Source organism: Prosopis cineraria, unplaced genomic scaffold, assembly GCF_029017545.1.
Source record: "Prosopis cineraria cultivar Desert tree isolate PC_DT_omini unplaced genomic scaffold, ASM2901754v1 PC5, whole genome shotgun sequence".
Classification (NCBI taxonomy): Eukaryota; Viridiplantae; Streptophyta; class Magnoliopsida; order Fabales; family Fabaceae; genus Prosopis; species Prosopis cineraria.
Window position 1 is genome coordinate 7,822,950 of NW_026555336.1, and position 22,165 is coordinate 7,845,114.

General features: G+C 31.6%; 2 protein-coding genes and 1 long non-coding RNA gene across 4 annotated transcripts; 2 read left to right on the plus strand and 1 right to left on the minus strand.

Moving 5' to 3' along the window:
* The first annotated feature begins 1,338 nt into the window (after positions 1 to 1,338).
* Positions 1,339 to 6,880, plus strand: LOC129311765 (thylakoid lumenal protein TL20.3, chloroplastic). Its single transcript, XM_054954217.1, is given in 10 exon segments — positions 1,339 to 1,528; positions 1,657 to 1,670; positions 1,672 to 1,704; positions 1,706 to 1,769; positions 1,772 to 1,826; positions 1,925 to 1,954; positions 3,254 to 3,360; positions 5,751 to 5,785; positions 5,896 to 6,024; positions 6,500 to 6,880. Coding segments are annotated over 10 exon segments (771 nt in total). The 5' UTR covers positions 1,339 to 1,416; the 3' UTR covers positions 6,692 to 6,880.
* Positions 6,881 to 12,415: 5,535 nt separating this feature from the next.
* Positions 12,416 to 13,348, plus strand: LOC129310688 (uncharacterized). Its single transcript, XR_008593167.1, has 2 exons — positions 12,416 to 12,638; positions 13,181 to 13,348. It is a non-coding gene; the product is annotated as an uncharacterized LOC129310688 (long non-coding RNA).
* A 1,165-nt stretch (positions 13,349 to 14,513) lies between these two features.
* On the minus strand, positions 14,514 to 19,047 carry LOC129310687 (NAC domain-containing protein 7-like). 2 transcript variants are annotated; one of them, XM_054952605.1, is made up of 5 exons: positions 18,435 to 19,047; positions 17,938 to 17,963; positions 16,999 to 17,184; positions 16,539 to 16,810; positions 14,514 to 15,585 (listed from the first exon to the last, which is right to left on the minus strand). In XM_054952605.1, exons 3-5 carry the CDS (start codon positions 17,156 to 17,158, stop codon positions 14,884 to 14,886), a joined length of 1,134 nt encoding a protein of 377 aa, XP_054808580.1. In that variant the 5' UTR covers positions 17,159 to 17,184; positions 17,938 to 17,963; positions 18,435 to 19,047; the 3' UTR covers positions 14,514 to 14,883. The 2 variants fall into 2 exon arrangements, with proteins under 2 accessions (XP_054808580.1, XP_054808579.1); XM_054952604.1 differs by lacking the exon at positions 17,938 to 17,963 and having other exon boundaries at positions 18,435 to 19,046.
* Between the last annotated feature and the right edge of the window lie 3,118 nt (positions 19,048 to 22,165).

Below are 22,165 nucleotides of genomic sequence, written 5' to 3' on the forward strand. Positions count from 1 at the left end.
TTCATTGATAAATAAAGTTACGAAGAGGCACTTGTCGTTTATTATATTCCGTTTTAGTCTTTTACTTAAACAAAGTAGTCATCTTACAATCTTAACTTGTCACTGATTCTCAGTATTTCATTGATATATAAATTTACAAAGAGACACTATTTTCTATTCTATTTTATTCATTTCCTCAAATAAAATAGCCATTCCCCAATCTTAACTTGCTATCGTTTTTAATAGTTGGGGGCAAATGTGTTTTTTGCAAAAAAATAAAATGCCAAACAAGTCCCAAGAAGCTACAAAATAATTATTACAATTAGAGTTGTTAATTATGGTCAAGCTCATTAGGACGACCCTTTTAGGGTCAACAAAAATTTATAATCAAGTCGCTATTTTAGAGTGTAAAATAATAATTTAGGTTTAAAAGAGTTGATCTTTTAAATCCTAAAACAAAAAGGCCAACCCTTTTTAAATTTTTTTATATTTTAATATTAAAAAAATTAAATACTACACTAAGTTTAAAACCTTAACCTCATTTCATGGAGATGAAGAAAGAATATATGAAGAGTTTAATCTCTTTGCCACTATTAAAACTCCACAAAGAGAGTGATAAGATTATATTGATATTGATGATAATAAAAATTATTAAGATTTTTTTAATGATGGCAGCAAAGTTTGATTGTTATCGATATTAATTTTGTGATGTTGTTTTTTATTAGATTTAAATTTGTTTTTATAAATTTAATGTTATGTGTAATAAATTTTTTAGAATTTTAAATGTATTTTTTAGATTTTTAAATTAAAAAATAAAAAATATATAGGGCTTAGGTTCTAAGGGCTAAAGTCAGGCTGATCAAAATTGAGCTCTGAAGTATAATCGAGCTTTACAAGGTTAACTCGTTTAGGCCTTCATCCTTCAAAGGCTGTTCTTTTTAAAACCGAACCAGCTCTAATTGATGCTTCTAATCACACATGGTATTATTTATTTATTTATTTATTATTTGCATATTTTAGATTTTTTTTTTTGTTTTTTTCAGTGATGAAGGCGTAGGCTTGGTCATGGGAAGCTAGTCCCCCCCCCCCCAACACACACACACACGCGTACGTGTGTGTATAGCGAAACTGAGCTAATGGGCTCTCACACACAACACAAACACGTGTGTATAGCGAAACCGAGCTAATGGGCTCTCACACACAACACAAACACGTGTAGCGAAACCAAGCTAATGGGCTCACAGTCTCACACTATAAATTGGGCTGATGATGTGCTTCACAGGCCCAAAAAAAGAGTGACGTGGCATCTCTAGAACCAGATAACGTAGCGACGCTTTCATCAACATTCCACCATTTCACCATTGTCCTTCCCTCCAAAGATAAAGCAGTGAACTGCTGCCATCACCTCGCTTCACCTTCCTCCATTCTTCTGTCGCCATGGCTTTGAATTCAATATCTCCACTATCTATTAAATCTCTTCACGTCTCTTCCACTTTAAAGTCTCATTCAAAGCCCTTTTCTCCTGTCTGCCAAATCAACTCAAACACTGGTGAGTACATCTAATAACGACATATTTGCAATATTTTGTTTTCAATTTGTCCAGTTTCATTAAAATAGGAAGAGATTGTTCTGATTTTGAGACTGAAAGAGAGAATGGATTGCCTTCTGATATTGCAGATTCAAAGAAATGGGGGGGGGAAACTGGTTTCCGCCACGTTGGCGGCGGCGGGCGGTTATTACCTTCGGCGCCGACCTAACAGCTCTTGCTGAACTGAACAAATTTGAGGCTGAAACACGGGTGAATTTGGGATTGGATCTGCTGCTCAGTTTGGTTCTGCTGACCTCAAGTTCGTTTCTGGAGAAATTCTGGATTATTTCCTCTTTTGTGTCATGTGAAACAAGAATTTCTGAATATGTCGCTTCGATTTGTGTTTACTTTTTGCAGGAAAGCTGTCCATGTGAACGAAAATTTCAGGTAAATGATCCAGCCAGCCATTGTGATATAGTCAAGACTCTAGCTGGGGGCAAGTTTATTGTATGATTTCTTGATTATTAGATTGGAAGAGTAAAATTTTTTAAGGTTCATAACAAATTTTTAAATTAATCCCAATTTATTCTTGTTTTAAAGGGTTCTGTTTTATCATGAAACTTGATGTAGGATACTAGATGCTGATGTTTAGATGAAGGGTAATTTTTTTCCCCCTCTTTTCGTATCTTATTGAATACTCCCCCCACTCTAAAATATAAGCATTTTTCCTCAATTAATATTAGTTCAAAATACAAGCAACCTATTATATGTAAATTTTTTTCCATTTTATCCCTTATACTTATTAATCTAGATGTTTGTGCTAATATATCTCTTATTTATTATAAAGTGCATTGGTAATTAGTATTGAAGGTAAAAAAGAGAAACAATATATATGTTAATGGGAATGAGGACTTTATAAGTATATGGATTTTTTTTTCACAAAAACTGCTCATATTTTGAACTGTATTGGTATGTGGTATTTTCCCCCCCCAAAAATTGCTTATAATTTGGACCAGAGAGAGTATATTTTTACTATATACAATTCAATGAAGTATTAGAAATTCAAATAATTTACCTATTATTTTTTACTTCATGTTAGCGGTAGATGATAATATTTTAAAATAACTAACGCTTACCTACAATTGAAAAATGACAAATCAGCAACTTGACATTTAAGATTAAAATGACTCATTGAGCTCCCAAATTTGAAGGCACTTTATTTCTAACATTCTTATGAAGAGAGATTTTCTTTAGCACCCTCAAAGTTAAGAGTGAGAACTGAAAGCATGTCGTTGCCGTGTATTATTGGTATTTATTATTTAGAGATAAGTAGATGCGGAGGCTCAAAAGCATCTACAAATGAAAATAAAAAGGAAACTGGGGACAAAAAGGATCTTGTAAGAGAAAATTAAAAGTAAAAAAGAAGAAAGTATATATGTGGATTTAATTGGTTCAAAGGCTTAATTCCAAATAATAGAAAGAACTGTATGTGTAAATTGAATGAATTGGGTATATGCAATAGATTTAGAATTTTAGGAGATATAGGGATATTATTTTAAAATTGAATTTTATAAACACAAACAAATTTTCAAAAAGAATCAAGGGATATATATATGATCAGCAGAACAGAAAAGTGAGATACGCCAACTTTTATTAGCAATCACATTTACAGCATATTATTTGGAATCCAACAGAGTGGGAATTTAGTGAAGTCCTGTTTATAATCATTCCAAATGACTGATACAGAAGAGCCAATTTCACAGCTGCTGATATGAGGGAATCTGATTTCAGCGGTTCAACTTTTAATGGTGCGTATCTTGAGAAAGCTGTTGCGTACAAGGCAAATTTTACAGGTATACACTGCTTTTTTGTAAATAAAAGGTTGTGACTTCATCATCATATTTGAACAGCTTCCCAAGAATCATTGCTTCATACATGCATGTAAATATGTGTGCGTGTGTAATATTTATGTAAGATGTATTAAAAAAAAACTGTAACATGACTTTGGGTTGTGGGATGACTTGGGAGGAACCAAACTACGAGGAAGGATGAATACAAAAAGAGTGATGAAAATTGATAATATTGCTTAAAGATTCTTTCGTTCATTCCCACACCAAATGGTAAAGGAAGTATGCTGACGGACAGAGATAGTAACGCATCTTTTATGATCATTATAAAAAGGAAGAATTACACCTAAGTCTTTCATAACACAATTAAATACTACAAAGTTCATTGATAAGTTAGCGAAAGGATAACCAAAATTGTTAATGGAGCTTGTGATATTTAATTGTGTTGTGGGAGACCTAAGTATAAGTCTCCCTTTACTTCTTTATCATTATAATATTTGTATATTTTTCCCAATAAAGAGATTGTCCAAAAACTGATTTTTGTCCTAAAATTTTTTTCAAATTTGCCTTTAAATCTTTTCTCTGTTCCTTGTTAACTCCATTCATATATGTCCAATAGAATGATTAACACTTGCCACTTATGTGCCGTGCTTCTTCTTGTTTTTGTTTTTATGTGCCTTACTTGCTCAGTCAAAATTCAAACACCCATCTGTGCAACAAGTGCCTCAATATATCCTCTATTCTTGCAAGGTCTTAATTACAATCCATTGCACAACAAATTCCATGTGCTCTATCTCGACCACTTTGTTTTGATCCCACTACCAAAAGAGGCATTCAACTTGTACTTGTTTGAATAGGCCTGATTTCATTTCGATCATATTGGGATAGGTCTTGTCCTTGTTTAAAAATAATCGAGACGAGACTTTGTGAGATGGGGTACGAGTTTGCCCTCAGAATGTCTTGTCCCATCCTGCCCTAAATATTATATATATATTTAATATATTATTTTTTATTTTAAAAAATATAATTTAATATATTAATGATATTAATTTAATTTATACTTATATTAATTATAATTTCAATATGTGCAATTCTTGTTTAAAACTAAAAGTTTTTTATATTGGTAATTTCACTGACATAGAGTAAGCAATATAAGGTAATATCTTTCTTTATAATATATTCGTTATATTAATATAATTTATTTGTATATCTATTTATTTAATAACTTTTGTTTATATCACACATCTTGCTTTATTTTGAAAAGAGTCACTAGCTTAATATATCTTAATTAAAGAAGAAAAATAATAACTTGATATCGTGTTTGACTTATCTATTGTTGTTGCTCTTATAGTTTAGAGATTACTTGTAATTGCTATCATTATATGTTATACATTTATAGTTATGATGATGTAATTTAATAATTGACTTTAAATTGTTGTGATTTATGTACTCGGTGTTGTGGTGTTTTTTTTTAAATTTTAATAAATGTTATCTAGGTTTTTTTCTTACATTGTTTGCTTTATTGAATCGGTGGGACGTTCCAACATCTCGGTTTTGTCCTAGTTCCTAACGGGATGGGACGACTTTCAAGATGCGACACGGGACAAAAATTCAATCAGGTCATTTTTTGGGATGGGACATGGGATAGGGGTGTCCTGGTCTCGTCCCATCCCGCAAACACTCCTAACCAACATCATGCTCTCAAAGCCTTGTGCGACGACTTTCGAGATGCGACACGAGATAAAAATTTAGGCAGGTCATTTTTTGGGATAGGACATGGGACAGGAGTGTCCTGGTCTTATCCCATCCTGCAAACACTCCTAACCAACATCATGCTCCCAAAGCCTTGTGCTTCATAGAACTGAGGCTTGCCAACAAATGCTACACCTTCTCCCGTGTGTGCGTGCACGCTCTTGCTCGCTCCCTCCCAAAGCCTTGTGCTTCATAGAACTGAGGCTTGCCAACAAATACTACTCCATCTCTCTTGTGTGGGGCTTGTGACCAGGATGTTCATATTCAAGATGCAAATGGTGGATTTGTAGGAAGAGGTACCGGAGGTACCGGGCCGTCTCCTCTGTGAATGTGAAATATTGAAGGATTGAACTGGCTGGGGCTGGGAAACTGAGTGTGGTGAGAAATTTGGGTTATTAACTGTACATCAGAGAATTTCAATTATTGACTCTCGTCCTATCTATCCGCCAAACATGTTTGAGGGATGACAAGCCTTGGTTGATGAGGAAATCATGCTTCAATATTCAACCTTTTCCTTTCAGTGCTCTTCTATGTACATATGCATATACATGTAGTGATCCTGCGTGTGCGGGTATGTGTTTCCAAGTTCTGTTACCTAAACAATGAATTATCTTGACTCTAAATTTTGTTTTGATATCCTGCAGGTGCTGATTTAAGTGATACATTGATGGATCGAATGGTGAGTTGATCTGGCATTAAACTTTTATGTTTATCAATGTTCGTTTATGTGTGTGTGTGTGTGGTGTGTGTGTGTATTGAATTAATTATCTGATTTTCTGGGGTCTCTAGGTTCTCAATGAAGCTAATCTCACAAATGCCATTCTAGTTAGAACAGTCCTCACACGTAGTGATCTTGGAGGTGCCGTCGTTGAAGGGGCTGACTTTAGTGATGCTGTTTTGGACCTTCCCCAAAAGCTGGTAACGCCATTGACTGTACTTTCACTGTTTGGCCATCATTCATGGCTCCCACTTTTGCTTCATATAATGCCATTGACTTATGGAAGAGTCCATTGCAATTGATTTGAAATGTGTCAGCCAGATTTCTGATCGTGCTGGTTCTTAGGCATTTTGATACTTAGGAGCCGTTTGGTTGTTTCAAAGAATATGAATGTAATGAGTTAAATAAATGAAAACAAAAATAAACTTAATTACCCCCTCCTCTCATAACAAGAATGATAAAATCCAATACCACATGACATAAATGTGGGAATCATCGCACTATAAACTAAATTATACTTCCCTATTCATAAACATTGTTAACTTATTTCCATCCACATCTTAGTCGTTTTATTTTTGCCTTTGTTTCTTTGATCCATCCCGTTTCCTTCCTTTCTAACAACCAAGCCGGCCCACAAGGAATCAACTAATGAATAGCATGCTTGCTTTTGTGTAGGCTCTATGCAAGTATGCTAGCGGCACAAATCCTGTAACAGGAGTAAGCACGAGGGCAAGCTTAGGTTGTGGGAACAAAAGAAGAAGTGCATATGGTTCCCCATCTTCTCCATTGTTAAGCGCGCCGCCTCAGAAACTGCTCGATCGAGATGGTTTCTGTGATGAATCAACGGGTCTTTGTGATGCAAAATAGTTGTTTGATTGGAGCATTAATTATACTAATTTGCGGCAATACACATATTGTGTACATACGTATGTATTGTTAGAGATCCCAATTGAAGCATCTGAGGGCTTTGAAATATCATGTCCACTGTAATAATGGTGCGTGTTAATCAAACTACCGTTATTGAAACCACTGAGATACTTGTTGATTTTTTGTAGAGTTTGTGTTGTTTATTACTGTCTTAATTAGGATTTAGGGTCCACCAGTCTCTCTTTGTTGCGTGAAAAGAGAGACAAATGGGGCTCATCCAACCTGGAGTCTCTGTTTGTTAGGTGCTAGGGACTTGATAGTGGAAGCATATACAATAATACAAACTTTTATATATGAAATTTTGGAAGCCAAATTATGTCTTGCTTCCTGGCCTCTTGAGAGTCTCACATTTCACATTGATTGATTTCAAACAGCCCAAATCTAGTTTCTTTCATCTTATTTATAAATTAATTTTAACTTGTTTAATTGAAACTGGAAAAAATCTTAAAAGTCATAAATTTTATTTAAAAATATAATATATTTTTAATTTTATCCTTATTAAATACATATTTTAATACTCAAACCATCCCAATTTTATAAGATTTTTTTTTGGCAAAATTACATTAATGAAGTTTATTAAATGTAATTTACAATTTTAAATTTGTTATAAATTTTTAATAATATTTTTCATTAGTGAGAGGAAAGAAAATTAGATAAAGAGTGAAACAATGAGATATAATATGGAAAGGATTTCAATTAACGTCTTATATTTTAGGACATTAAATTACTTCAACAAATGTCTCATAAAATGAGATAGGGGTGTAACATTTTTTTTTTTAATCTTACTAACATTTCATGGGAGTTAAAAAAACTTGTGATAAGAAGTTAATAACATGTAAATATAATTGCTTTTTATCGTCTAAATAAGAAAAAAAAACACGAGAGAGAGAGAGAGAGAGAGAGGAGAGAGAGAGTTGTAATTGTAGAAGAGAGATTTTGATGCTGAAATACAAGATAACACCAGAAGAAAATTCAGTGCATATGGGTGTAGCTTGATAACCTTAATTACCTCAAGTCTCTCTCAGGTAATTAATGATAATAACAGTGTCAAGAGATCAGACATAGTTGGTTGGGCTAGATAAATACATGTATTGTTATTTATCAATCAGTAATATATACACGAAAGATTAATTAAGGCACATCATAATTTTAGATCAACGACCGAAGGTGAGTAACTTGCAAGTTTATCGATCATGTCAGATCCCTTTTTGGAGCCTTATAAAGTGGTGAGTGTTCATTAAAATCCGCTGGACTTTCTGTAGGAACTTGTGATGATACACACAAGAGAGTCCTTAGAAGCCAAGCTCAAATTAAGAGAAGGTAACAAAACGACCTGATAACTATTGGCATGACACACAAACTAGTGATCGATGTTCGAAACAAGCAAGAACCTCTCCTGAAGAAATCAATCAAGTTGCTTGCTCTTTACTTTTCTTTGCCTTGTTGAATTGTAAAGGAGATTCTCGTAATTTCAGTACCCCTGAATTAATAACCCTTTTCCGGTCGATCCACAAACTCATAACCAAAAAAGGATGAAACATGACATGATAAACTGAGATTCTCTTGTTCCCTTTACGGCTGTTTCCAAGACATTGGAATCAGAAAAAAATGTGTAGTGTTGGCGTGACATAGGTTTTAATTAATTGGTGCATCTTTTGATGATATATATGATGAATGATGATCCAGGCCTGAAATATGAACACCGACACTTCATGTGCTTTCGTCACCGCAAAGTTTTCTCTATCATCATTTAGTGCCCCTCACTTTTGATCAATACTACTAGTTATAATTGTGTTGTAACTCTTAGTTCAAAGAATCTAGAGGCTACTTGGTAATTTATTTTAAAAATATTTTTTTGTTTTTCAAAATAAAAAAATAAAAAATTTATTAGGTAATGTGTTTTTAAAAAATGTTTTGAAAATAAAAAAATAAACTATTGTTCTGAAAAAAAAAAATCTTTTAAATGTTTGAAGTTATTAATAAGGAAGAAAAAAAAATATATACTTTTTCATTATTTTTTAATTTTCAAACCATGTTCTGTAAAATAATAATTTTATAATAATAAAATAAAAATAATTTCAACATGTCCTAAATCTCCAACTCCTGCCATTCTACGTTGCTGATTTGTTTGTTTTTCTCGTACCTCACTATGTATATTGCCAATGGTGTGTGTATCTACTTTAGCAAAGGTATTTGGAAGTTACACATTGGACTCTTATTAATTTGAAAGGAATTGGGCATATACAACCACAAAGGTAACGAAACTCTTTCAAATTCAATGAGTTTTTTTTTTAAATCATGATTACAAATTTAGGCCTTAAAATCGAGATCACTAGTTAAAATATAATAACTAATAAGTATATACCCCTGTCTAGAGTTATAAGGTATATTTAGCTAATTTACAACTTTGGTAGGTTAGTCAATGATATTTAAAATTATACATTTTTTTATATTTGTTTTAATAAAGTATCCATATCTCAATTTAAAAATGTTATCATTATATTCCTAAATAAAATTTTTTGGAAAAAATCTTATTAAGTACACTTTGAAGGATCCAAAATAGCTTATATATATATAAATATATTTTTTTAACACAATATTCCCTCCTTTCCATTTTAGAAGTTTTTGAGGTGATTTTCTATTTCAAAATATTAGACATTTGGAAAAAAAGATTTTATTAATGATAATTATGTTAATATTACCCCTCTCTCTTATTAATAAACAATATTTTTGAAAGTATATAAAAAAAATTAAGATTGTAAATTATATTTAATAAATTTTATTAATATGTATAACTTTATTAAAAATATTTTATAAATTATGACAGAAGGAATACTTCAGAAAAAGTATCGTATAATACGAAACAGGGGAGCATCAATTGATGAGATAAGTATATATATATATATCTATATATAGACTTATTGATGGAATGATGTATACTGTGGTATAGTACAAAAATAACGACAATGATTGTTGCAATGCGTTTTGGGCAACGTACCCTACTCAACTTACACCTCAATATCGATAAAAAAGATAAAGTTGGAAAAATTAATCGTTTAATCCCTCAACTTTTAACTCACTTGTAACTCAGTCCCTCAACTATAACTCGCTGCGACTCAGTCCCTTAACTTTGATTCACCTATAATTTGATCCTTATTTTTTAATTTTTTTTAAAATTTTTTTATCAAATGAGAGGGATAAAAAAATATTTATATATTATTCTAAATATCCTCCTCTTGCTCATTAATTGAGATCTAAACTAACATGAAAAAAAAATTAACAAAAGTTGAGGGACTAAATTGTAAGTGATTCAAAAGTTGAGGGACTGAGTTATAGGCGAGTCATAATTGAAGGACTGAGTTACAGCGAGTCATAGTTGAGGGATGAGTTATAAGTGAATTAAAGTTGGAGGACTAAAAGACTAATTTCTCATAAAAGTTTGAAATAGAAAGCATCTGAATGTATTGTACATGTCGAAGTATCATAAGAATTAATGTTTGTTTGAGGACTAAAATCAAAGGCCCTTTTGTAATTGTGATTAAGACAGAAAAGATATATATATATATATATATATAAAGAAAGGACATAAGTAGGAGAAGAAGTGGGAATCCAGGAAGTATGGAGGTTTGGGATTTGGAAACTAAAGAAACTGATTGATAATGATGTGGTTGGTTTAAGGTTCACATGTTTTTTAATAATGTTATCTTACTCATCAAACAACAATTTTTTTTTTAATTCCTCCAATTATTCATTCACGCTCCCTGTCTCCCATGTGGCATGGCGAATGGTCCTTTTGTTTTGGTTTTCAGACCCAAAGTCATTCAACTCTCTCTCTCTCTCTCTCTAACATTTCCTTTTCACTTTATCTTAATTTAAAATATAAATAATTTAGTATATATAAAATTATTTTTTTATTTTAGTTTTACCTATTGTATTTAGTGACTTCGTTGGATTCTTGTATAAATTTATCTTGCTTATTTATTTTTATCATGAAGTGCATTGATAAGTAAAATTAAGAGTAAATAAATATATATATATATATATATATTATTAGAATAAGGATATTATTGATATGCAAGTTTTTTCTAAAATTTGATTATATCTTGCACCGAAGAGAATATATACTCTTTTCTTTTCTATTATATTCCCTCTAGTTTTATATAAAGCAAATTTAACTAGCCTTATGCTTATTAAGAATTGATAGTTATATTGTTAAAATTGTTAAAATATATAACTTCATAATTTTACACTTTTTTGTAATTAATAATCATAATAAATTGTTTTAGAAATTCAAATGATAATAAATAAACAATAGGTAAAATTGGAAAAATATTAATTTGCTCTAACTTTGCTTTATATAAAGGACATGAAAAGGCTTTCAAAGTTTGGCTCGTAAGGGAGAATAAGTAGAGTCACCTTCTAGAATAAACTGAAATTGTTTTTATCGTAAGTTAATTTTCATAAAAAGGTGGATAATTAATTATTTTCTTCAAATTTTAATTACAATTTTCTATGAGTTGATTAAAATGTTAGATATAAGAAAGAAAATTTCTTTAAAAATGATACATATAATAAGGATAAATTAGGAGATTTATTTCTTTTTCAGACAACAGTAATGATTTAACTATCTTTTTTTTGGTTGTAGTGAATAGTTAAAAGTGACTTCTTCTCTCCATTCAATATTATAAAGCATTTTTTTTTCAAAGTATCATGTTAGGGTCTTTCAAGGTTCAATTAATAAGATTTTTTTCCTAAAAATATCCTTATTCAAGGGATAAGAGTAAATATAAAAATGATTATATTATTTTAAAGATAATGAACTAGCTCATCGGGAGATGCAATTAAGTTAAAAGTACCTTATAATAATTAATAGAGGGAGTATATATAAAACTTGGGCGAGTATACAAATATATATTTTCATCAACTTTGTTAGGTTGAGCCCAGAAAATAACTCCATGCTTAAAGTAGAAAATGTTCCGGGTTTAAGCCTTTTTGGATGAAAACTATATCCTATTTTGAGTTCTAACTTAAGTTCAAATGTAGCACTAGTACACATGCTCTATGGTTGTTACAGATCAAAAAAGGTTAGTGTGCATCACACACACGCACGCACACGAAGTCATATTCCTCTGTATTATTTTCTGCCTAAATATACGAACAGATGAATGTACGTAGAATACTATCAAAGAAAGGCTATTGGATAGAGTCTAGAGTGGAGGTGTGTGTGTATATATACATATATATATATATATAGAGAGAGAGAGAAGTCAAACTATGTACTTAGCTAGCTAGGTTAAATTTGAACTGTAAAGGGGTTGAATTGCCCTTTTGAACCATGCATGGAATCATCGTTTTGACAAGCATGCTGGTGATGGTCTCTCTCTCTCTCTGTGTCTGCCAATCTCAGACTGATCAGAGATCTCAGCTAAGGGTTGAAACATGAATGATAAGTTGAAAGGAGCACGCCTCATGATTGTGTCGTGAATGAGTGTGCCATTGCTTTAAAGGATAATTCAGAGTTTTGACTCTCACTCGCTACTATAGTTACTACATTTAATGACACCCACATGATATTATTATCTACTTGATTCATGATTCATCATTCTTGTTTCCCTTGAATTACACTTCCTCGTACAATATTCATTTGCTCCTTCTTAAGATATCTGCTCTACTGTTCCTGCAAGTCAGCATTATATATACTCACAAGTCCAATATCCAAGTAATATAATTCAATAACCACAAAACTACATAAGTGAGCGCCACGGCTTCCATATTATCAGAATTCAAAAGAAATAGGTACAAGTGGGTTGTTTTATCAAGTAGCTACAGACATGTATGTTCATGTTTCATTCTGCAGCAGAGAAGACATCTTCTTCTTCACATACAGGTATTGTTCTTCCTTGTTAATTATATTAGTTTAGCCATTGCGTACTGTTGCATTATTGCTTGTTTTGTCCAGCATCTTAAGCTTATATATATAGCAGCACAACATCAGACGCACAACACAGAATTAAACTTGAATGTTGTTTTTGTTTGTTTGTTTAACGTTCTGGTATTAACATCACGAGGTGTCCCTTGCATCCTCAGGCTTGGGTTGGCACCGGTAAACTCATACAAAGAAAAAGAGATAATTAACATGCAGATATGAGGAAAGTTTTTATTATAGGCAAAATTATACTTTTTTCCCATTTCTTAATTCTTCGTGCTGATTAAGTAACAAAGCTTTAAGATGAATGTGAGTTGAACTCTTTTGATCGGTTTTCAAAGTCCTTTGTAATCAAGTCAAATTTTCTGCTTTTTACTATGAAGAGAAAATTAATATCCGTTTAAATTATGAGGATCTTAATTTATTTGACATATATGAGGATCTTTTACTTTGTTTAAATGTCTCTCTTTAATTATATGATTAGAGATTATCTTATTTTGTAGGTGAACCAGTTTGGTAGCGTCAACGTAAAGGAAATCTCATTGCATTGTGATATGTAATATCTTTTATATTCATTCATTCTTAGTATCAATATCTCTTTTAGTTATTAGTCTTTGTTAACTCAAGGGAAAAATAAATATTTCACATTTATAAAATCTTTTTTTATTTTTTATTCTTTTTCCTTTCATTCGTTTTTTCGATGAGATCTTTTTCCTTTCATTCTATATATCTTCTATATCTTGAAGAGAAATTCGTCTCGAAGCAGTAATAAAGCTGTAAGTTATTGATTATCTGGCAAGATTGTTTGTTAATTAAAATAATCGGCTCGTAATGTTAACGTCGTAACATTTTTCTCACCCTTAATTTCCCCTGACGAGACTCAAATTTAATACAACATATAGCCAAGAGCCCAAAAGTTTTACCACCCTCGCCCTCTGCTTTTTCACCCCCCTTTTTAAATATTTCTTCGTTGATATAACCCACGAAATTCCATGTATTAATATATTTGCTAGATATCTAGTAAACTGTAAACTTATGATATTTATTTACTAATGATAATATCATTTTACCAAATGTAATAATAACAAAAAAATAGTAAAAGTTTTTTAAATAATCAAATTAAATATGTTCTGTAAAATTATAAGAAAAAAGACTTGTGATATACTATACAATAAATAGGTTATACATATGACAGTTCAATAACTTATAACAAATGATTGAAATATAGAAAAGGTTCCTTTTCAATTAATTTGGATGATTAATATATCTATTTTAGGCACTAAATAGTTTTGATTATGTGTGTTTGGAAATCAGTTGGATTTGGTCAACCAAAATAATACGAAAATATCTTTACCTGAAAATTGCAAAATTACTTTCCCAACGAGTTGCTAATTAACCAAGTACTGAGTGGCGATCCTACACATATATACATTCTCTCTTGTTCTTATTATAAGGCATTTTCTAGGAAAATTTATTGGTCCTTAATGTAAGCTAGTTATTAGTTAACATTTTTCAATTTCTAAGAGGAGAATTTATTTCTAATTAGTGTATCTATATGGCTCCTTGAATGTTGTATTTCTCTGATCTTTTACTCCAAAACTTCATTTATCGTGAGAGAGAAAAATTTATAATATAGAGGAGAGGGAGTGTGTGTATTCATTCTCAACATCATATTTTTACATTTGTTACATGGACATGGTCGAACAATTTGAAACTAGCCAATCCAAGAGTCTTCAAATTGTTGCTTAATGTTGGCAAAGCAGACAAAATCAATACTTTCGTGGGGGAGCTATGTATACATAAAAGGCTGAAAAATGGAAAACAACAAAAACTATATAGAATATATATAAAACCTTTTGCATTCACAGAATTATATCACTACATATCCATCGACACTGAGGACCCCACAGTAGTTCTCTCAGAGAAGCACTGATGTATTAGCTCCATATAACCTATATAAGCATATATATCATATATGGTGTGCATCGATCTGATGGCCTAGTGTAAGGGTAACCATGGGCCACCAGAGCTCCAATCATCCAACTATATATATGTATATACGTTGGGTCTTATTATGTACATAGAAACATATGGATGGAGCTATATATATACATATCATACTCGAAACCCCTCCTTAATTCCCCAACGTTAAACTGCAGTATCCTATGATTAATTAGTATGTGAAAACTGCATGTTTTGATGATGATCACTTCCACAGTTCAATATTGTTGCAGGTAGTGGTGGTGGATGCTGATGCATATTCCTGCTCCAACTCCGACGACCTCGTTGTCGACTGATTCTCCAATATCATAGTAACTTGTTCAGGGACAGCAACCACGTCAACATTATTATTATTATTATTATTATTATTATTATTATTATTATTGGAATTATCAAAAGTGGTTTCCTTGGAAGCAGCATGTTGTTGTTGGTGATGATGATCATCTTGGCTCAGCTGAGAAGCAACGAACTTATCAAACACTCTCCAATCAGTAATAACTTGATCATCCACTAAAACTGCTGCTGCCTGATCATACAGTAGTGACGATGTTGATGATGAGTTCATGGTATTACTGCTGATATTGTTGTTTCTGTGATGATGATGATCAAAGGCGTTATTACCGAAGATAGGGACTTTATTAGGGCTTTCAAGCTGAGGAAGTTGAAGGAAAGCAGTATGATCGTGAGGAGGGAGATTATTGATGATGTTGTATTGGAATTCAAACTCTTGCTTGCATGCGTAGTAATTAGGTGGAGAAATATTACTACGTCGAGGAGATTGATGATCAAGGTCTTGCATGAACGAGGTTGTCTCGTCGTACCAACATGGTGATTCATATTCTCCTACTTCTCTCATTGTCGTCATAATTCTCTTCTTGAACACTCTGCATACAACCCAACCTTCCTCCTGGAAAAGAAAAATGCATGTTTATATACATACAGGTAAATTAAATATCCTGTAGATGATAGATCATAGAGATTAGTAACTATATTAATTGGATTTTTAATCATAATAATTATTAATTAACTAGCTAGCTAGGCATATGTGGAAATCTGGGAAGAGAGGGTTACAACTATGAATAGTTTGGGATAACATATATTCCACCTAACTTTGAATAGTTTGGCAAAACATGTAATAAATTAGGACTGTCAAAAAAAAAAATGCTCTCTGTACTTTGTGAAAAGGTTAAATTATTCTTTTACCTAAGTTTTTGTTTTCTTTTTTCTTTTATTTTAATTTTGTCACTACAGTTGACAAAGTTTATTAAATATATTCATACCATTAAAATCTTAGTTTGAAATTAGTTCTACGACGACCAGTCAACTACATGTTCGTTCTTGGCAGTTCAAGTCAACTCGCTTAAATTATTTAAGTTGATCATAAGTCATACATTGAGTAGCATTTTTTTTAGTTTAGTGATAGTTGATGTCTATATATTGCAATTCATGGTCTACTTTTACTTTTATTAACATAAAGAACATACCAGGTACCCACAGAAGTTTAACCCCACAATGTATCAAAAAAAGTTTAACCATATAAATAATTAAATAAAAACTTTCTAAAACTTTGTGCACCTAATTACAAATCCAATTTTTGAAATAATGAAACCAAAGAAGTTGAATGAACCCAACTATAAGATGCACTAATATAATAATTTAATCATAAACTGATGATACAAAAATACAGATATCAATAAAAGGGAGTGGATCTGAGATCTGAAGGCTTTGACCGAGTTAGTTTGTGTGCATTATTGTACTATAAGATGCAATACTATAATAATATATAAAACAAGGACGTACTTAATAGGCGAGAAAATGAAGAAGGAATGAAATTAATGACACACACACACACACACTTGCCTGAGGAGTTGCATTTTCATTAGTTTCAAGGCGATACTCATGCATGATCCAGTCAGATTTCTGTCCATTAGGAGCTCTTCCTCTGTAGAACACAAGAGTCTTTCTCATACCAATCAGACAATGCTTTGAATATATTGCTTTATCTCTTCCAGTGGCTTTCCAGAATCCTGCCTTTGTGGCTCTATTCGTGCGTGTTCCTGTTGGATACTTCTTATCTTTATGGCTGAAGAAATACCACTCATTTTGTTCCTCGCTTCCTATTCTGCATAGCTCTATCATCCCCCAAGAGCATGTATGTGAATTTATAGTATTAGGAACGGGAAGCAACCATCCAGAAACAGGTAAAGAGAACGGATGGACAAGAGTAGTGGAAGGATAACTATATGAAGACTCAAGTTTATGGGCTCTTCCTTTTTATTATTATTTATTAGTTATTAAATCTGAAGTTATTAAGAAGTACCTTGAAGATCCCATGGCTCAATTTTGTAGAGATCGACATCTTTGATTACATCAAGATCAATCCTCTTGGAAGCTATCTTCTTTCTGAGGTAGTAATCAACGAGTTCTTCATCAGTGGGATGGAATCGAAACCCCGGAGGAACATGTGAAAATGTATTCATGTCTGCTGTCTGATGAGTTTCAAAACCTGGATTTGGTATAGCAGAAGAAAAATTTAGCACTGCTTGATATATATATATATATATATATGTATGTATGTATGTATGTATGATCTTGCGTTATATATATAGGATTGATGGAAATTTAAGTTGATATATTGAATATTGGTTAATATAATTAAGATTTAACCACCAAACAAGGACTTTGTTAAAAAGCTTGTCTTCACGAAGATTTCATAACATACATTGCTAAGACAGTACCGAAGCGTTGATTTATTCTCAGAAAGAAAGCAGATAAACTAGACTTCATTTTACAAATATAAAGCTGATTTTTTACTTTAAAAAAAAAGAGCTTATTTCACATGTTGGACGTTTAATCAAAGCAATTTATCGTCATAAGACGTCCATTTGCTGGTAAACGGGTATGCTCGAGACCTTAAAGAAAAAGAAAAAGAAAGATGGAGAGAAAAGGAGAATGAAATTACAAAAGAAATGATTAGAAATCACTACTTAGATAAGAGAGAGATTCTATTTTTTTTCCCATGAAGAAGAAAACTAAAACTACATTATATAAATATATATATATATATATATGGTACATGATAGAGGATAGAGAATGTCCACTTCTTGTAATGCAATAATGTGTAATGAGAGTCCTGTTGTGTTGTCTACTTGTCTGTAATATAAGGATCGATCAAACATTTATCAGACTCATGAAAATAATCAAACATAACTCGGAAGTTTGGAAGCAGATTTAATTTGAGGGGGGAAAACAGTTTCACCTGACTCTGCGCAGAGACAAAATGGTCTGTTGAAATCAATTAATATAAAACAAAATTAATTAATGATGTTTGGTGTAATAAAACCCAAAAAAGATGAGGGAAAAAGTGAAAGCAAACATGATATAGAGGTTGGTATGCTGATGATGAGATCGATATATATATATATATAATCCACAACCCAAACTCAGATCAAAGTCATATCAAAGATTCTATGTGTGACACATTAATTAGCATTTGACTAGGGTTTCCCTCTTGTCTTTTAGTTGTCTCTTAGACTTGATCTTTGTATTGACTCTCAACAAACAAAACTCATCCACCATGCTCACGCTTGCTAAAGCATTTGCAGAAGATAGTAAATAAATAAGTAAACATGATGAATCACGAAGAGAAACCCAGATGATGCAAACAGAAAGAGACCACAAGTGTGTGTGCGTGCGTGTATAACACCACAAAAAAAAAAAGAAAAAAGAAAGGAAGAAAGAAAGAAAAATAACGACCTTCGCAAATAGAATTGTTCAGCAGATCTGATGAAAATTAAACAGCCTCGTCTGAAGCACTAAAGATATGCCGCAGGATGGAGATGGGTGGATAGGAGAGAATCTTTCTGACGTTGTTTTTGCCTTCGCAATCGCATCGACAAGCTTAATAATAGCTTGGTGGAGTCCAACATAAACAGACAAAAAACCAAAAGCACTGAAAGAAAGACAGGGAATGAATGAAACCCACAACAGACACAGAAGAAGACAATAAAGTGAAAAGTGGTATATATCCTCGGGAATTGAACTGAATCTTATTTGCTTTCAGGAGTCCTGTGCATGTAGCTAGTAGCGAAAGAGAAAGAAAGAGAGAGATCAGATCCCGAGGGAGACCAAAAATAGAAGGCAAAGCTAATGAGGAAATGAAAGATGAAGAGTAGGGTTAAATAGTAAGGAAGCAAAAGCTCAATGAAGAAGATGAAGAAGAACCTAGTGATCCATCCTTCTCAACAATAGTGTAATTCTCTCTCCTTATCTGTGTGAGTTACACACAAAGAGAGAGAGAGAGAGAGAGAGAGAGATGTGAAAGTGTAGCACCAGCCACCAGCAAGTGATGGAGACGAGAGAGAAGGATTGATGTAATGGAAAAAGAGTGAGAGGAAAAGATCAAACGGTGATGAAGACGAATGGGAAGGTCTTTAATAAAGGACAAAACTAAGATAAAAAATTTAAAAAAAAATGTATAGGATATATATAGTAGTATAATTATATAATGTATGTGTATAATGATGATGATGATGGGCAATGGATGAACGATATTTTTGTTTTGGTAGTGACTCTTGTAGGTTACAACACATGGATCTTTCCCTCCCACCTAAAGTCACTCGTCTAGCTTCTTCTTCTTCTTCTTCTTCTTCTTCTCCTCCCTCTCTCTCTCCCTCTGGTTCTTCACTGTAGCCTCGTCACCTTTTTTCCCCTCTCGAGTCCACACACTGCGTGGTGTACACGATCAGATTTAATTAATTAGCATATGGTAAATTTGTAATCATGCTAATAAGGATGGTTCTTCTAGATGCATTCTCGTTTCTTTCCCATCTAATTAATCTGAATTAGATATAATTGTGTTATAAGGGATAATATAACTTTATAACTTCTATTACGGAACTATCTATCCATTACCTCTTAAATTTTGACTTGATACAATTTAATTATTATTGACTTAATTAAAAAATTATAAAATTAAGTTGTATTAAGTTAAAAATAATTATAAAAACTCAATAGTTTTATGTTAGTAAACTATAGAGATCGCATCATCATAAGTCAAAATTTAAAAATTAAATTGATAATTAAAAAAAATTCAGGAATTAAAAGTTATATTTTTTATATTAACCATGGTAACCTTTAACTCTTTGTATTAACCATATCGTCACAATTACATCATCAGCTAGCCAGCTAATTAAAATTCATTAATCTGAATTTGTTGACATGTAATTACATTCTGACCATTTCAACATTTGAATTTTCTATATATAGAAAATAATTGAGTGTGTCACTCATGCAGGCCTGTAGGCTGTAACTGTGTTGCCGTGAGCAAACCAAAACTGTGTAAATGGTTGGCGAATAACTTGCTCTGAGAAAATAAGCCAAGGCAATTAAAGGGAAGTTCTTAATTTTTTCTATTTATTAATTAAAAAAAAAGGAACAGGTTGTTTGTACTGAAAAAGTGCAAATAAATAAGTAAATAAAGCAGGGACTGGGGACGGTGGAAGGTGGGTGGATTAGGACTTGATTTAGTTAGTAGTTTAATTAGACTTAATACGTGTTTTAATTATAACCGTTAGATCTTATTAATATTTAAAAATTATCAAGGTATATTTTCTTTCAAAATTAAATTCAAAAAAATCATCCCAATCAAAACACTCTTTACTCATATTATCTTCTTAACAAATTTGAGATTTTATATTTTTTTGAGTATTATTACATTATACAATCTTTAATAGTTATTTGATTAAATTAAAATATTATTATTATGACATATAAAATACTTAATGAATGAATTTATTTAAGGTGCTCATCAGATTCAAATCTAAGTGGTGTTAAGGTTTAGTGGGGAAATAAATAAATAATAATATATGATATTATTATTAATAATTAATAAAATAGATTTCCAGATGCAGCAACCGCACGCGGTCTCTGGTTGGTTGGGAATAATGAAGAATGGTCCAAAAGCCTGCACGGGGATGGGCCCCACAAGGACCGACCTTGGACAATACGAAAGCGACACCTCTCCAAATACAACATTCCTTTCCTCCCCCAACACCAAATTAATTACTCATCAATACCTTATCATCATTAGTATTCCTTTTCACAAAAAAACTATTCAGTAAGTAAATCCTCCTTCTAATTACAATATAGTACTCTGCTTCTGTGGACTCTGGGCCCCACGGCCCATAGTTTTCAGCCCAGTTCTTCCTACTATTACGAGAACCGGACAAGGTTGACAAGCCGGGTCAACTAAACCGATTGAATAGGAAACTTGTCCAATGTCTGGTCCGAACAAGAGGAAATTGAAAACAGGAAATTAGAGAACCGATTGCTAGATCGGTTAAACCATCCATTTAATTTTTTTAACTTTTAGTTTAAATTTATATTTCTAAGGTTCAATTTATGTTTACTTGTATCAAATAAGCAGGGAAAAAGGAAGAAAAATAAATAAACATGCAAAAAATATTCATATATATATATATATATATTCGTGTGTGTAAGTGTTCCAACACCATAAGTTATAAATTATAAAATAAGTGTATAAATTTTGGATGAAAATAATAGAATATTGATAGATGTTACCCCCCAACACTCACATATTATTTTGGTTCTTTTTATACTAATCAAATATTATTTAAAATATATTAATATACCTTGACTAGTTTGAAAGTGCGGTTTTCGAAATATTGGTTGACACTCTTCCTTTTTTCTTTGAGAGAATAATAATAAAGTCTCAAAATAAAAAAAATTATAGTTATTAGATTATCAAAAAATTTTTAAAAATAAGTTATAAATATTAATTCAAATAGTTATAAAGGAGTTATAATTGCAAATTGAGAATTATATTTAAAATTTAAATATTTTATTTTAATTATTTAAATAGATTGTAATTTATTTTTTAATTTTTTTATAAATATCTAACTATTATTAATTCCCTCTACTTAGTTCTCATCCTCTCTTCTCTTTACTTTTTTGGTCGGCAGATGGACTCAGTCATACTCACCACTACTCAAACACATATTTTATGAATATCTAATCGTAGAGTGTTAAGTGATATATTTTTTTATTGTTCATATGAATTTTCTCATTGAATACAATCCTATTAAAAATATAGTTGAATATTAAAAGTGGGCACTTTTTTTTTATAAGAATTTAAATTTTAATTCATCATGTTATAATAAACTAACCCTTCTTGCTGGAGTCGATCCCATTGGTACAGTGTTAAGTTGAGTATATACTTAGTTATAGAATTTTTTTCTATCTAGCACCGGAATTTTCTCCTTTGTCTTTTTCTGTTAGCCTTGTTCTTTTCTTAGTGCAAAACTCAAAATAGATGGTGTTACATTAAAAAGAAGTAAAATTAATTTCTAATTCTAATTGTTCAAATCAAATGGTGTTACATATTAATTTCAAAAGCCATCAAATAACAACCATGTAATTCAATCTTTTATGACTATTTAATTTAAAATTAGATATGTCTATTTTAG